The sequence below is a fragment of the Myiozetetes cayanensis genome, unplaced genomic scaffold (assembly GCF_022539395.1).
Source record: "Myiozetetes cayanensis isolate MyiCay16 unplaced genomic scaffold, myiCay2020 scf1, whole genome shotgun sequence".
Taxonomy (NCBI): domain Eukaryota; kingdom Metazoa; phylum Chordata; class Aves; order Passeriformes; family Tyrannidae; genus Myiozetetes; species Myiozetetes cayanensis.
Window position 1 is genome coordinate 41,003,032 of NW_026086604.1, and position 17,158 is coordinate 41,020,189.

Here is a 17,158-nt window from a genome sequence, read left to right on the forward strand (position 1 = left end):
CTCTAAGGTCTAGCCTGGAAGGCTCTGGGGAAACAGCCCCAGTTCTCTCAGCCTGTTAAATGTGAAACATCTCTGAAAAATATTTTGGTTTAAGGCCTAGTCTCAGGCATTTGTAAAGCATGTTGTCCACAGCAGTTCACACTGCATTCAAACACACAACTTAAACTGAGTATCTAAATTCAGTGAGCTACAAAACCATTTTGAACATATGTGTGAGGTGAATTATTCCTTTCTTTTCTCACTGCAGGACTAAAATTCTAAAAAACCCCTAAATCTCTCTTAACTGCCAAGCCACTCAAATCCTTACACTGTGAAATGTAATATACAGTAAGTTCATCCCAGGCCTTTGCTCATCACTTTTCTCATTTGAAAAACCTCTGAAGTCCCCTTTAGCCAAAGAGGGGGTTGAAGCATTAACTAAAATGCATTTGAGGGCCTCAGGGCAGCCTGTAGCAATCCCTACCCAGTGTGATGCTGCTGACTGCCTTTGGCTGTGAGAAATGGAACAAAACTAGCAGGCACTGCCACCAGTTAGGACTGACACATGAACATAAGATAACTTGTTATATTTACAAGTTTCATACCAGTTTTAAACCACAATGCTTACTGAAAGAACTGTCTCCTGTGAGCAGCTTTGTTTTATTTGCATTGTTTGCTGTATATTCATCTTCTGCATTTTAAAAAAAGTGTATAAAAGCTTAAAATACAGATGTCCAGGCCTATGTTTCAGCAATACCATGCCTTTCAAAGTTTGTCTTGTCTTAATTGGTCGAGTGTGCCTATAATTTTAAAGCTGCACAGGACTGTGTATTCCTGATTCTTTGGGACATAAGACCTCCTTCTTCCCAAAAGAGTATTTTATATAAAATCTATGCTAATGTTTCTGTGCACATCCACTATCTATGCAGATACTTAAGGCTATGAACACAAAGAATGTTTACCTGTCCAAGTTGCACAGAAATTCGTCCAATATTTGGGTGGTTAAATTTCTCTCCCAACTGTTAATTCACCATGTGTCCAACCAGGCGTTTATGACATTCACCACTGCTCATGGTCCTTGCCTTTGGTGCAATGGTAGAAGGAAAACAAATTCCTGAGACGCAATCTGACTTTTACAAAGGTTTTGGAGAGCTTCAGCATGACTATCTCTAGGTCAGGACTGAAGTCATGTAGTCAGTGAAAGGTAGGAGTGTAAAACACATATGGAAAATTTCTGCTCTCAGTTCTGTCAATCACATAACTCTCAGAGATACAAAAATTCAAGGGGATGAAAGGTCAAAACCAAGGGTAAGATTCCATACCTTTTCCATAGGCCATCTTAGAATAATTCTTGACAAATAATAGGTGCTGGAAAATTGCTATTTCTGGCTTAAACCAGACAACGTACTGGTTCAAACATACCTTGATTGTGGCTCTAGGGTTGGAAAATCATGTTCTCAAATCGTTCGCTTTCTTCTCCCTAGACTGGTCCTACTGGAGGATAACATACAGGGGAACCACATCACTCTTCCCACTCCCCCCATTTACATAGTGCCTTGAAAATGACTAATTGGGTGGATACAGTCCTAAAGCAAACAGTAGTGGGAAATGAGGCGTTCAGCTGCAATAAAGCTTCATTTAAAAAAATAATAAATGCAAAAGATGAAGATACAGCAAACAATGCAAATAAAACAAAACTCCTCGGAGAAGATAATCTTAATTAGTTCTTTCAGTAAGCTTTCTAAAGCCTTGCACGCAATCATCAGATGTGGGAGGTGTGAAACAGCATATTTACAAGGTAAGTGGTGGGGAACACACAAATCTACATAATGATGCTTCTATACCACTTATCTGTCTCTCTGTGCTATTTACAGATCTCTGCAATTTCTCTGTCATGGGGAATACATCAGTTAGTAGAGCTACTCCCCCTTCTTGACCGAAAAAAAAGTCTTTGGGGGTGTGTGTGCGCGACTGTCTTCTGTGAACACGTGGGTGTTTTACAGACCAGTCTAAGCACTTGAGTATGGAGGAAATGTAAGCAACCTGTGTCTCCCTTTTGCTAGATGCATACAGGAGCCTGCACACACAGTGTTGGCCATCTGACAGTTGGTTTCTGTTCCTGTCCATTTGCTTTCCAAAGAGACTGACTCTTTGTCACACTTGTGGTCTACACTGGCTATCGTCTGCTTGAGCCTCTTTTTCTGTATCAGCAGTTTTTATCACTGCCCTGACATATTTTAGGACAACAGCAAATTGTTTAATTGCCAGTTCACAGTGCAGGGCTGAAAAATGGCAGTGAACGCTGAGGGGTCCTTTTTTTTTTATTTGTACAGAATATATCAGATAACAGTGCTTTCACCTTGCCCTTGGACAGAATAAGATTATGTAAATATTTAGCACTGAAAAATAAACGTTAATGTCAAATTAACAAATTGTTGTACTACAGTGGCACTGGAAGAAGCCCAAGTTCTATCTATCCGTCTGCAGCAGCATCAGCAGCACGGAAAACAGACTTTCATAGCTATCCAGGCAACAACATGGGGAAGCTACAGTGTTAACTTTATAATACAGTTTAAAGTCTTAGATGGACAGTGTGATACAAAAGCTGTTTTTCCAACAGTCTTTTGTTCATACTCTCTGTTTTGGTGGCTCCAGTTTGAGAATTACAAATAGAACAGGGTGGAGGCAAAAGGGAATAATCCAAGTGTCAGGGAGTCTTTACTGTGAATAAAAAAGGGGGGAAAAAAAAGAGACTTCAAAGCAGAAATTAGTTACTAGACCTTGAACCACAGCTATTAGGAGAACTATTACAAGTCTGTCAAGTACCAATTAGTCTACTTTGCAAGAATATTAAGAGCACATATCTTCACAGAGAAGGATCTGAAAAGGGGAAATCAGAGAAACCTTTTAGTTTATGGAGTACTGTCTACTGCATTTCAGTTACTTATTTCCTGTTTATTTTCCACTTGAAAAATCGCATCCCAGAAACATAATGTAATTTTTAAAAACTTGCATTTATGACCATTCCATTTCAAATGTTTTGTTGAAAAAAAAAAACACAAAAAACAAATGGAATGCTGTAAACAGATTTAAGTCAGCCACAAAAAACATTCTGACAGATGTTAGCATCTGTGAACATGGATCTTTCATGACAGTCCTTTCCAATCTGGGCTCTTTTCAAATAAGAAGACCTCAAAAATTTTTTGTTGTTGTTATTTCAATATGCTTTACAGAATTTAAAGTAGGTTTTCCATACCAGAAGGACGACTTTTCAATATATTAATCCATCTACTTGGAATGCTAGCTGCAGCACCTGACACTCAACTTTTAGCTGTGCATGCTGCCAGACAGGTTAACCCATTGACTAGATCTGCATTAAGATAAACAGCAAAGATCACTGGATGAAGGAAAAGAGGGGGAAAAAAGGAAATCCAACTTTGAAATGAATTAGTTTCACAGGATTATCACTTGCCAATAAAACTGTTCTACACAGAATTACGTATGAACAGGCTACTCAGAAACTTGCAACAACTTGCTAGACCACAATGAATTACAGCAACTGACTATCATGTTTCTGGGGGCCGGCTCAAAAAGAGAAATATGATTTTCCTCATTTCTATTTCTTCCAGCCACTCAAAACGAATCCTCAGCTTTGTAAATAGCTTGCTCCCCAAGGGTCCTGCTTGCATGGTGGCAGACCTTTCCACTCCTCTATGATCTGGCAAATGGCAAACAAAACAAAGAGCAAAACCAAAAGAACTATCAATGACTAACGCATAGATGCAGATCACACTAACTTTCAAAGTAAATGTACTGTCTTTTATTCTTGGAATAGAAAGTTATAGCAGGCTGAAGTGCTAATATTCAGGTAGCAAATAGGTCAAAACATGCCAAGAGAAGTGAATGGAAAATTTGTCTAGTCACACACGGATTTTAAAATGTGGATTCACAGCTACAGCTAGCATTGTTTTCTACCAGCAGTGGTTAGCTTTTCGTTCTTGACAACACCCTTTTCTGTCCAGCCTCTTCACCCAAATCTTCTGAGTGCTCTGACCAGTTTAACTGCCTAATAGTTCTAAAAATGCAACTATTTTTGTTACACTGACTAGCACACAACCAGCCCTGTCCTTTAAGGCACAAAACTGACCAGCTCTATTTTTTACTAAACTCACGTGGCCCGCTCAAAACAAACAGATACTGGCAGGAGCAAAATCCAAATTATACACTGCTTTATCCCAGGAACACAAAGTACAAGGCCGACGCAGTGAGTCAGACACCTCAGTGCCAGTGAGCTCCTCAGGTTGACAGGAGTCTCTCTGGGATCCTCCTAAGCCAGGACTTTTTAAAAAAGAGTCAAAATAACTGGGTTTAGACAAACATGTGTTGTGTCATTAGCAAAAGTATCTCTCTCATCAGACGGGGAAAAGGCAGCAAAAAGTATGCCAGGAATGCTGGAAATGGGCAGACAGTCACAGCGAGTCATATTTTCTTCTGGTTCATTTTTTTTTTCCCCCCATGAAACTCCTTCAGCATGAAAAGTCCATTTGCAAGAGCAGCTAATACCGGGGGGAAAGGCAGATGATTTGACAATAATACAGGGAACGTGGGGCCAATTTATGTACAGCAGAAACTGGAGAACTTCTCAGTTTCTGTGATGATTTCTCAGCGTCTTTTGAAAATGCTCTGAATAGTTCAGCTAAACAGACTTTAACCCCTCAGACATATCCGTTTGTTTTTCTGTAAAAGGCCGTATTCTATATATGTATATTTATGAGCAAAAGCTAGATTACTACAGGCAGCACCATAATTTCTATGCTTCTAAGGTGTTAGTTTTAACCTATTAAATGAATCCATTTCCTTCCAATCAAAATACAGATTTCTCCCACAATTTGCCAGTCTCTTACTAGAAACTGGATGCCTTGAACCAAATGCATTACTTCCCCTGCTCCACATTTAATTTCATGCTTCTTTTCAGCTTATTGTGCTTTTTATGCTTCCCTGTGACAACACCATCTAGGTTATTATGAAGTGCTACAAGATAAGATATACAATAAAACAGCCTGTCGACAATACTAATCAATTCACTATTAATGTACCTTGATATCTAATTAGAAACTTTTGTTTATGAAACAATGCATAACCTAACTTATCTTGCCTCTTAATATACAAACCTTGCTTTCATGGAAGTTTTGCTTTACAGGAGGAAGTTAAAAAGAAAAAAAGAGGGCTTCTTAATTACAAAAGAATAAGCCATCAGTTGGTTCAAAGGATTGCCAGAGGCCGTTGGACCCTTTGCTCACTATCAGGTGACAGACAGAGACATTTTTGATAGAGGAGAAAAGTCTCATGTGGATGTTTATCAGCCATGGAAATAGCAGCTGATAAAGTAGTCTGAGGTGCTTTCCATTCCTCAGTCTGTAAAAGAAGTGTTAGCTCTCTTCTTTGCAAAAGAGAAAGTGGGCTGACTTTTTTTTTTTCAGGATCTAAAATGGCCTGACAGCTGTGAACAACAACAAACAAGCTGTTTTCTGAGCTTGGACACCTATACAAATTGAGGAACTTCTAAGAGACCAGTTTAGCAACTGCACCTGAGAATACCCAGCTACAGCATATTCTCAGAAGCAATGAGTTCTCTTTTTTTTTCTTTTAATTTCATGTGTGACATAAGAAGTGCAATCTGAGATTTCTGTTTTCTTTCACCCCATTCCTGTGAAGGGTGTGGGCCTTGGGCAGGTTAACCATCTCAAATTGAGCGATTGCAAGTGTACTTTTGGTTAAAAGTTGAAAATAAAATACAGAGACAGTATTATCATTTGAACTGTGGCAGAATTGATGTTAAAAATCAGCTTGAATAACGGTCTGCCAGCTGCCTTGACTTTTGATCAGATGTGGCCCTCTGGAAGAAAATCTAAATGGAGCAACACTGTCCTCAAAACCTCATATTGATGAGGGGCTGGTAAAGTACTTTTCCTCTCACATTTATAGCAAGAACAAATTCAGTACATAGCAATGACTTCACACAACCAGATGTATCTTTTTTAAGAATAATGCAAGTTAAGTTCAATATAACTCTTATATTTAAAGGAGTTTCTTAAAAATATTGGGGACAAGGCTGTTGATAATTACTTTCCAGTGGGTGATGATCAAGCTTGCATTTTAGGAAGGAACAATCTTCCTCAGTTCCTTCTGGAGAAATTTTATCGATCAATGAGTGCTGTAAACTATACATTGGTTTACAAGGTAGAAAGAATTGAAAGAATTCTATTATTTCTAAAGCTCAGGAAGGACCATTGAGCATGCCACTACCCACATGCAGGGTGTCTTAAAGGAACTCAAATTCTCCAAAACTTTGAAGAAACCCTTCAAAGCCTGCTGCAAATTACATTTGGAGAGTTCTCAAGAGGACCTGCTAAACTAATTGCTCATCTCCATTCAGGCCTTAGAGTCTGCAGGAAGAGGCGTTTCCTAATGTCCTGAAAGGCTGAATTTAGAAGCTTAATATAAGCTCTGCCACTGTAACTCAATTAATATTCCTGAGTGAAAATAAAATCTAATGTATCTTACACTTTAAAATTTTAAGCCAGCATTAACCAAAAGTTAGTGCAAAACCAAAGGAAGAAAATGCAGTAGTAGGCATGGCTATCTCGGACCCTGAGAAAGACTTTGAAATCAAGTCTTTGGTCTCAAACCACGAGGATCATAAAAGGAAAAGAAAAGGATTCAAAGGTTCAGTACTGGTCAGAAAGGAAAACTGTGTGCCATATCTTTTGCATTTAAGAAAACAATATCCAGTTCTTGATTCACTACACTGTAAACAGACCAGTATTGAGATGTAAAGACTAAAACAAAAGAGGTTAAAACCACTGGTCAAAAGCTGCATGTTCCATGGGTTCTGCGTGTAGGAGTTCTGCATTAGTGTTAGTGTTTTGACACCACATCACTTTTTACTGCAGAGGAACTTAACTGCACTGACCTCCAGATTTCCAGAAGTCATCAGGATCTTTTTCCAGTGACTTCACAGTGGAAGTGTACACCTATGTTTCTCTAGTGGCATCTGTGCAAAATCCTCATTTTAGAAAAGCCTTTCATTTCTCTGTCTCTCTGTGTATTTCTCATCTGTTTCAAAAGACGATTCTATGAGGATAAGTTACCAGCAGAGCATACCACGGACTCACATAGGCAAATGGGATGTAACAGCTATTCTGTGAAACTCAAGGAACAGTATAAGATGTTCATCAGTGGTTTTAAATTAACTTCTGATTAATTCATTTTCAATCTTCCTGTCATCTGTTGATGACATAAACTATAGACAGATCCTTCCCTTCTCTGGGCAGAACTACTGTGTCACAGTACACCTCCTAAAAAACTACATCGCTTCCATCAACAGCCTTGTGCCTTGCTGAGTGTGCTTATTCCCTGCCAGCTGACAACTAAGAATGACGTTTCCAAACACCCTCCTCTTTGGTTTCTCATATATCACAGTCTCAACAGAAAAATTCCCATGCATCTTATTACTCACCTAACATTTGGTGGATCTGTATTCATGACGGGTGTTGCACAAAGAGGCTTGTTTCCTTGAATGTGGCTTCTGTAACCTTGTCTTGCAGGCAAACAGTACACCCTCTGGATAACAACTTGTACCTCTGCTTCTCTCCATCCCACTGCTCCCTGGCTTTCCACCATTTCAAGTAGAGAATCATTAACAGCACTCCGTGCTAAGGGATGCCGTTTCAAATCACAGTTGTTATGGATTTGTGGAGCACAAGCAACCTGGTGAAGGAAAACCCATTAACAGAAACATTCCAGGGAACCTTGAAACTATGTAGAGCTAGAGAGGGAAACTTCAGCATGAAAAATCAAGTTGCAAGTGCAAAATCAGTTTCAAAACACTTAATGCTCCAAGAGTAACTTAGAGACTAGTGGTCAGTATTTACTGTGGATTTTTAATGAGCACTCAAGAGAGTTGCATACACAATGTGCTCCTGTATTTGACTGGTGCTCTAGAGCTAACTCAGTACATGAGAGTGACACCAGCAGGAAAACAGAACTGATATTAGGCCTTATGATTCTTCCCCTTGAATTGAGTTTCATTTTTAGTTCTTGGATGTTCTGTTCCTTTCTCTTGTAAAATAAAAAGTAAAATCCACCTTGAATGTTTCTGGACTTTCAGATAAAGTTGTAAATGAACGCTTTACAGACTTACACATTTCAATGGAAAATACCTCAATGTAAAAGAATTAGATGATTAATGAAAAGTAAAATAATTTAAACTACAAACTTTAATTTATTGGTTCACTACTTCCAAAACATATTTTATTAATAAAATCTTCCAAACTTTCAAAATAAATTTTATGAATGCTCCACGTTCCCTTAATATAAATGAGAAATCTTATTAATTTTATTTTTAAAATAAATCTCTCTTGGTAAAAATTGTACGCAAGTGTAGACTAACATGGTCAATATATGTAGGTTCCTTCACAGCATGAGCCAAATTTATACTTTCACAATGAACCCTGTTTTTATAAACAGCTGGGTGCCAAGAAAGATTTTCAGAGTATCACAGACTGTGCCATAAGTATTATACACCAGTAAAGAAGGAGAATTTGCAGTATTTAAAAGTAAACTGTGGTACAACACTAACCTTTGTCTAAAAAGAGCTTGCAATAAAACTTGTCTACTGAATTTTAAATGAAGTGGTTTTGTTTGTTCGAAGCCATGAGAGGAACAAGTCAATTGTTCTGGTTTGCAAATACCACAGTTGAAGCTTTTTAAAAGTTAGAGTTGAAGCAAGAAAGGAGATTAGGATTTACGTAATTTTTTAATTCCCAGGCCTATAATGGGAATTTTATATATACGACAAATACAAAATGTTGACATCCATTGTTCTCCAAACTTGTAGGGCCAAACTTCTCAAATATTAAGAATGATTTGGGCAGCCAACATAAAGCCTTTTCAAGAGTCTTACTTTCAGAAAGCCCTGGCACAGGCTATTAAAAAACCAAATCCCTTAAAATACTTCAGCTTGTACAACCACAGCTAGGGAACTGCAGAGTCAGTAGTCATTTTAATACAAATAAAGTCAAAATAGGAAAGAAAAAAAATGAAGAGGTGGAAAAGGGTGATGATGTTATCAATTGATGCTTTAAAGAAAGGGTAGGATTAATTAGGAAATGATTTAAGAAATATGAGTGGAAAAATTGAATGTTTGTTTAAAATACTATCTTGAGTGAGTTAGAAGAAAGCAGATTTTATTTTTTAGCTATTCAGCTATAAAGAATAAGAGAAAAATCAATGAAAAACCAAGCTACAATTACTATTTAGCACAGTAGTGAGACTTCAGCAAAATAACTTCACAGCAGTTCAGCATTTGGATGGACCAAAAGCCTCTGCTAAGAAAATATTATTAAAATAAACACCGCATATTATTCAGCCTTGGCTAAATGAAAGGGGAAACTGAAAAGGTCAGTAATTTAGAATTTTTGTTTTTCTGACAATTTCCAAACATCTGCTCACCAACTTCTTAACAAGTGCTAAAATTGCAAACCAAATGGACCTTACCCGATTATCTGAAGATTCCTGGTGTAACTCATCACCAAGGTCATCTAGTCTGAAGGTCTGTGCCAAAGATATAATATTCTTCCTGATAAGCATCTTTGTAAGACCACATGTCTTCTCTCTGGCTTCTGAATATTCACTGAGTAGCACCTTCTGACTGAAGTAGGTATTCATGATAACAGGAACATCTGCATTTCTGAGAACCAATTTTTGCCTGGAAAACAATAATTTAAGTGGCATCAAAACCATTACAAGGTAAACCAATGACAAGCACTTTTATAAAACGTGTATTGCATTGTATTTCTCTCCTCTTTTTTTTCTATCATTACCACTAAAAAACTTCAAAGATCCGTTATCAAAACTGTAAATAACTCACTCCATAGAAAGAGAAATTGGATCAGCCCTCTTAGCTTAGGCTTAGCCCTAAGCTCCACAGTTCCTGGAGCATCACTGAACCTAGGGACAGCTTACACCTGGAAGCTGTTGAGCCCCATGAACCCCATCTGGCTTCATACAAATGCTGTTTGGTGTCCCTGTGTTGTCAGCACAGAACCAAGAGCACCAGGAACTCCTGCATACAGTTACTGAGGTAAAAGCTGTGAACAGAAGACTTACAGTCCTGCTCTATGTTAATTCAGAGCACTGGCTCTGCTGGACACAGCCTGGCTCTTGCAGGACATCCCTCTCTGGCGAGTGCTTCCCACTGACCCGAATTCATTCTCACTGCGGCCAACAGCAAACTGCTCCTCCCTCCTCTATTTTCCTAAGTGCAAAATATGTTTTTCTTACGATATGCTGTATATTATCTCGCCTGTGTGTTTGCTGCTGTCATAAATGTGCTCTCCAAGATCCAGTTTTGATTTCTAGTGCCAATGTAAATTCCCTAACAGCTCCACATGTAGCAAGTTCTTGCCTAGCAGATTAAGGTAATGGTTGCAGAATTTCTAAACACACAATAATTTCATGCCAAAGCATGTGTCCACGTTGGGATTTTTTTCTTACACTACTGTCACAGTTGTACATTTAGATGTACATTTTTTATACTCATGGGATACAAAATCTAATGAAGTCAGCTAACAAAAACAACCAATAATCTCATTTTCTACAGACCATCAAAACAGATCAAAATCCACTTTACTGCAATCTATGTTTTTTACTATTAGATCTTTATCACCTGGGAGTAAGACAAGGCTTTCTGATGCTCACCATATTATGAAGCAAATTTCCACATCTATGACACTATCCATCAAAATGCAACCATGCAGAGTTAAAAAGTAAAACAAAACACTCAAAAATATTTATTTTTGATCTCAGTCCCTACAAGATCTTGACCATGGTCTGTTTTATAACAGACTCCTTCATTCATCAGAGAGCAGATAGCTAAATGTATGATTGACGTATTCATATTTTCAAAGGCATAAGAAAAGTTGCAGAAAGTTTCTAAATATAATCCCTGTTATTTTATAATTAGGAAAATAAAGCAATAGCAAGATGATCTCTGCCTTTTAGGAAAAAAGTATACATTTAAAAAAAAGCTTGCAATTTAGAACAATGAATCATACACATAAATTATGGAAAAGATGCGTTACTTTTACGGTGAACATTCACAGAAGTTATGATTTGAAACAGAGAATTCATGAAAAGTTACAGCATAAAACTAAGTCTTGAACTTCACCACAAAGAAGCCTTACTGCCATCTGAAAACTCTCCAGATTTTGGAGAGCAGCAGTACGTCCCCCTCAGGGCACCGAGTCCCTTGCCTCCAGATCAATCTCCTAACAAAGGTCCCAGTTAAGAGCACGACAGTAGCTCCCAAGGCTGCCAAATTGACATTGCCTGATAATTTCTACATTACATGATTAAAACTGAAGAATTAACTGGGTCAGCATACTGAGACATCTCAGATCTTATGAAATTTTTAACCTTATTTTTCCAGAGAACAAAAACATATATAAAATTTACTACAGATCTCAGAACAGTTTGGGCTGTCTTTATATGCAGATGTGTAATGAAAATTTTAGCACCTACTTTCTTGAGACGTCTGTGTTCAGACCCAAAGTAAACAGGAAATCGCTCTGAACACGAGACCATTACGTCACTAATGTCAGAAGAATGTTTGCTTGATCTAAATCATCTCATTCTCTAAAAAAAATACTGACGTTAGTAGCAAATCATTTGCAGAAACTTTGAGGTTTATGGTTTTATTTTTATTTTCCTGTCCAGATACGTGATCAGGTTTTTTTCATTCTTTTTAAGGCAGGTAGGTTTTACTGATACCCAAATTACGTGTACCATGGTTTTGCTATGCCTATGTACTCCATACTTTGAGGACTTTCATAACCACCAAGAGCTTTCTTGGTAAAGTACTCATTATTTCATCATATGTTTAAATGGCCAATGCATAAACTAAAGGCTATTTGGCATTTCCACAAAGCAAAAACAGGATGTATATACACTTCCAGGAGAAGCTCCCTATTTCTTATCTGCAAGTAGTTCACTAAAAACACTCTCTGTAAGAAATAATTTGTTTTAGACCTGCATAGGTGTCCGTAGACTTAGCAGTAACTTTTCTGCTAGGATAGAGGAATATTGACGTAATTCTACTTAAATCTTCCCTATTTCTTAGTGGACAGACTCCTCAAACTGAAAAGAACCAGCAATAAATAGATATATTAACTAAATTAAAAGAAAGAAAAAAAGAAAAAAGTTTGTAATAAACTCACTATTTTGTGTACAGGTGGATGGCTAAATGGAAGTATTTCTTTAATATAAAATGTACACACATATATATATATTACAATGTATATTTTACATATAATATATGGAATAGAAGTATTGTTTATTTATATTAGCAATTTTTATACATATATATAAAAATATATTTTATATATAAAATCTCTGCATTGCCACTGTATATTGCTCATATTGTTCTTTTTACAATAAATGTAATCACGTCAGAGACAGTTTTGTACCTGAATTCTTTCTGTCTGCTTGAAAGGTACATACCAGAGCAAAGAAAGCCTATCATGCTGGACCAGTTAGGAAAAAAACCCACTTATCCAAGCAATCCCTGCATGCGTTGTCCCTGAGACATCATAACTGATCCCCCCAAATTTCTGGATCTGTTCCACCTGAATATTCTCTACAGACAGAAGTAACTCTACTATAAGATACAGAATACACTCTGTAGCATTCTCTTAAATACACTCTGTAGCATTCTCTTAACAGATAAAGTGTTAAGTGGACAGTTCAAGTCTTCTTAAATTCTTCAAGACCTCTCTTAAATTGCTTCTTTTCTATCTGTTTCAATATATTTTAAAAGCTTTTTTCAAAGAAAATAGATTTTAAAAAAATGAAGCTCACTACAGATTATAAAACCCCCAGAAAGCTTCTCCTGTACTCTGTGATTTTTCTCTTACTCAGCAAATTACATTTAAAAGTTGGATTAGCAGTTGACTTCCTTAATAACTGCCTTTAGACCTTTGCAATGACCTGAAGTACAGACTGGGAACCCTTTATACTACAGGGCATTTTTTTCCTGGTATGTAGACAATCAGCAATTGCCGTAACTGGTCACATGCTAAAGGAACATGAGGCAATAATGTTATTTTTTTTATTTTCCAGCAGCAGTTTGCTTCTCTGTCCAAGAATGTAGCTTGCTTTTTCTCTTCCTCCCTCCTACAATGAAATGTCTCTCTGGCCAAGTGGAAGCAGGACATTTCCTTGTCTACTTCTACGTTAATCGTGGGATTTGGGATACGAAACGCTACAGAACGTACAGCATGGCATGGGGTGAAGTAGCTGGTGTTTCGACTTGATGCAGGGTCTTAATCCTGCTGCCAAGCAGTTGTCAGGTCTGCACTGTGGTCTGCCCTGCACAGCCCATCCACAGCCAGCGAGGAGTCGTGACTCTATGGCAGCAGCGAGCTCACAAACCACACGCTTCCGCTCAGTTCTGCTGACATCAAACGGCGCTGCTGGTTCATGAACTCGAGAAGACTCGGGATCGCTTTAAATTAGAGAACATATTTTTTTGTTCACTCTCTCTGGGTGTTTTATTAGGCTTTTGTTTTTCTGTTTGTTTTTTTTTTTTTCCCCCTCATGTAAAAGGCCTAGAGCATTTTTTTCGAAGAGTACACTGCATTAACTGAACACTCTTAGCATTTCGGTGACCTACAACATGCACTGTAATTACAAAACAGGCTATTTTCAAGTCTCACAAGTCTCAAGAACCACAGTTTCTGCGTAAAGAAGGTTCAACACCCACCAACTAGCACAGCACTAGTACATGTAGCATAAGAGCATGTGCCAGAGCCTTACACTGCCGCCCAGAAGCATGAGGAATCATACCCCCATATAGGGGGACAGGAATAACATAGAGGGCTCATCTCTGATTTGCTAGGAATTGCTTGTTTTATCCAGTGTGGAGGAAGTTGTTCATGCTGCATCTGGCTTGGGGTTGTGGGACAATTGCAGTGTTCTATCTGTGAAAAACTGTGACATGTGCAAAGAATGCCTGAGTATCAAGCTAATAATCAAAAAAACCCAAACAGATCTCTGCCCACCTATCACCCAAGGGCAGTAACTATCTACTCAGTAGATAGCCCAAATCAAAAAGCCATTTGGAACAGATCTATCTTCTGTCATGCCCAGAGATTGCCCAAACACAGAATCTTTATCCATGAGTGAGTAATCTCACTACTTGTATGTAAGGCTCCATCCGTGTCATTTAGCATCGCTTAAATGGTCTGTATGGACACTGTGATTCTGACCTCACACTTTCATAACACAAATCTTCTTGCTGTGCCACAACCTCAAAGACAGAAAAACAAAAAAATCAGCTGATATCTCTTTCTTTGAAATTATCTTATTCAAAGCAACAGATTATTATGGTACAAAGTCTCAAGCCTGATTTCTCCATGAAGAAATAGTATTACTAACCATCCAGATCAACGTCCAAAATCATATATGTCAAACATACAATTCTCAACTGTGTCAGGTTTTCAAAGAAATGTAGCTTTGGCTCCTCAGAATGGCTGTTCTGCAGAAGATGTAACAATAACAAGCTACTCAAGCTATGTCTAAAATTTCTTCTTTTAAAGTATAACGCATTTTATTTGTGAATAGAACGGCTAGATATTTGCTTTGTTCCCCTACTGCAAAAATACTTTGCCTGAGGACTCATTCCATGAATACAAGGAACTAAGAAAAGAACACATAGCTATTAAATGTATAGATTTGTTATAACTCAATCTGTTACCATTTGTTATTGAATCTTAAGTAAAAAGCAAATTAAGAAAAGTAGCAAAACAACACAAGTAATGAAAAAAAATCTTTTCTATTGCAGTATAGGTTCTTTCTGCAAAATAACATCGTAGCTTTCAAGAAAAATACTTTTAAACCTAAGAAATCACTCCAGCAAGAAATTACAGTATGCAAAGCCAACATTTTTATCACTGTATCATTTTACTAATTTCAAAGTAATCATATAAACTAACCACTGGCTTGCCATAGTGCTGCCTTTTGAAATATGACACCCTGTAGCACGAAAAAAGTTGTATGGAAATTTTCACATTTAAGAAGAGCTCTGCTATAAAAAGCTTGTGGTTAACATTAAGCACTATTATACCACACACCCAGTGCTCTCACCTCTGCAGGGAGCTGTGCCGTGTGCTAATTGAAGGGGACGTGCAGGTCTTCTGATGTAGGAAAGCACAGATGGATATCAAAGCAAATCTCATTCACCTCCAGGAAATTAGTCTAATACCAGGCTTTACCAGAAGTGGAAAGTAGGGAAGTTTCTCAGAGCTATCCAGCCACTTATTTCGGCTGTGAAGAAAGCACCTGAAATTTCTAGCATTCTGGACCCCAATTTATCATGACAAAGCTTAACCTTTGGCACCATCAAACATAAAATTCCACTCACAGACTGTGCTTACGTACAAACTGGCATGGAAACAATCTCTTGAGCTTACTGGGGTAATGCTTTAGAGAGAATTTGCTAAAAATCTACTCCAACTGTGATGCTGAGATTTTTTTAACACCTAACAGATCAGTCAGACATGAAACAATTATTATTAAAGAACTGCACACAATAAAGCACTAAATGAGAAAGTTGCTCCAAGAACAAAACAAAAACACTCCCCCACACACAATATGAGGGTGTTACAAGTAACTAGGGAGATATAAATATCATGGTTATCTTTTCATAATCAAGATGTTATGAAAGAATTCCAGTCTGTGTGTTTACCCCATATATCAACTTGTGACTGACCAGCCACGAGCTCATTATTCAGACAACTTCTTCCCTCTGTTCCCAGTGCTAAACTGCACGTAGGGTTTGAGGTGGCTGACGAGCCACCACAAAGTCCAGGGACATACCAGAGGGATTCTGAAAGGCTAAAAAAAAAAAGAGAAGCAAGCAAACTGCAGTGACATCATATTAAAACTCATGTTGAGTATTAGAGAGAACAAAAATGGCCATAATGCTGTGAGAACAAGAGCCCATCCAGCCCATACTCTAGCTCAAAGCAGCAAACAGCAAGTGTTTGAAGACTATGAAAATAAAAGCAGCCTCTAGAGAAAGTTCTCCAGAACACTCTCTGATAACTTCTAAAAACTTTCAGCTTAGGGACTTCCTAAGGCAGAAGTAATATCCTTGTATTTAAAAGCCTTTGGTAAACTCTTCTTCCAGGAACTTCTGTGCCTTCTTTTTGACCGTTTGTACATTGACAGCATCCACGATACCCTGCAGCATCCACAGTGCTCTACAGTCTAATTATACGCATGTGAGAAACCACTTCCTTTGATTTGTTTTGATCTGTCACCTAGTGGTTACACTGCTGGCCCCCACTTCTCGTTTTTAAGAGGCAGTGAACAGTCATCTTCCCAATGCACTTCCTAATACAGACCTTTATCGTGCCCTCTCCCAGTCGCTGCCTTCTCAAGGTGGAGAGCCCTAGTCATCCTAGTCATGTCTCGTAGGGAAGCAGCTCCACGCCTCTCTTCTTTTGATTCTTGTCTGATATTTTTCCACTTCTGCTACATATTTTTGATTCAGAAGACTGAAATTCCAATCTAGAAACGCACTATTAATCTTTACAGTGATGTCATGATGTTTTTGACTCCATTTCTTCTCAGTCTTACTATTGCATGTATTTTTCTGATCGTTAGATGAAAACTAAGCTGACATATTAATGAAGCTATCAGAACACTAAAAGCACATTCCTGGATATCAGCAATCCAGAGCTCATTATTTTATATGGGCACTTTACACTTACCTACAACTTCCTAGTAAGAGAGCTTAAGTCCTTCCTCCAGCCTTAATTCTAAAGCACAAGGAGGATGAACATATTCCCCCATCCACAGGATTGTGAGGATGACAGTGTGCCTTTGAAGAGGAAGGAAGTTTTCATAGTCCTCCGTTGTACAGAAGCTTATAAATTCTTCATTTCCTTCATTGGCACCATGACACAATGGAGATTTGAGGCAACAGGTTACACCAACAACTCCTCTGCCTGTGCAGGAAAGCTGAGGAGTGTTGCCACTGACACCATTACACAGCATCACTACTCCTGTGGTATCAGGTGAAGCCACTTCTCAGACCAGAAGAACTCCACGATAT

At 38.1% G+C, this 17,158-nt stretch overlaps 1 protein-coding gene across 4 annotated transcripts in view; it reads right to left on the bottom strand.

Moving 5' to 3' along the window:
• The window catches only part of SPIDR (scaffold protein involved in DNA repair), a 198,681-nt gene that overhangs the window by 59,687 nt on the left and 121,836 nt on the right, over positions 1-17,158 (bottom strand). For all 4 annotated transcript variants that reach the window (XM_050312525.1, XM_050312514.1, XM_050312522.1 and 1 more), the window contains exons 9-10: positions 9,538-9,748; positions 7,499-7,749 (exon numbers count right to left, since the gene is read on the bottom strand). In XM_050312525.1, the coding sequence (XP_050168482.1) occupies positions 7,499-7,749; positions 9,538-9,748 (462 nt within the window). The remainder of the gene's footprint in view (positions 1-7,498; positions 7,750-9,537; positions 9,749-17,158) is intronic.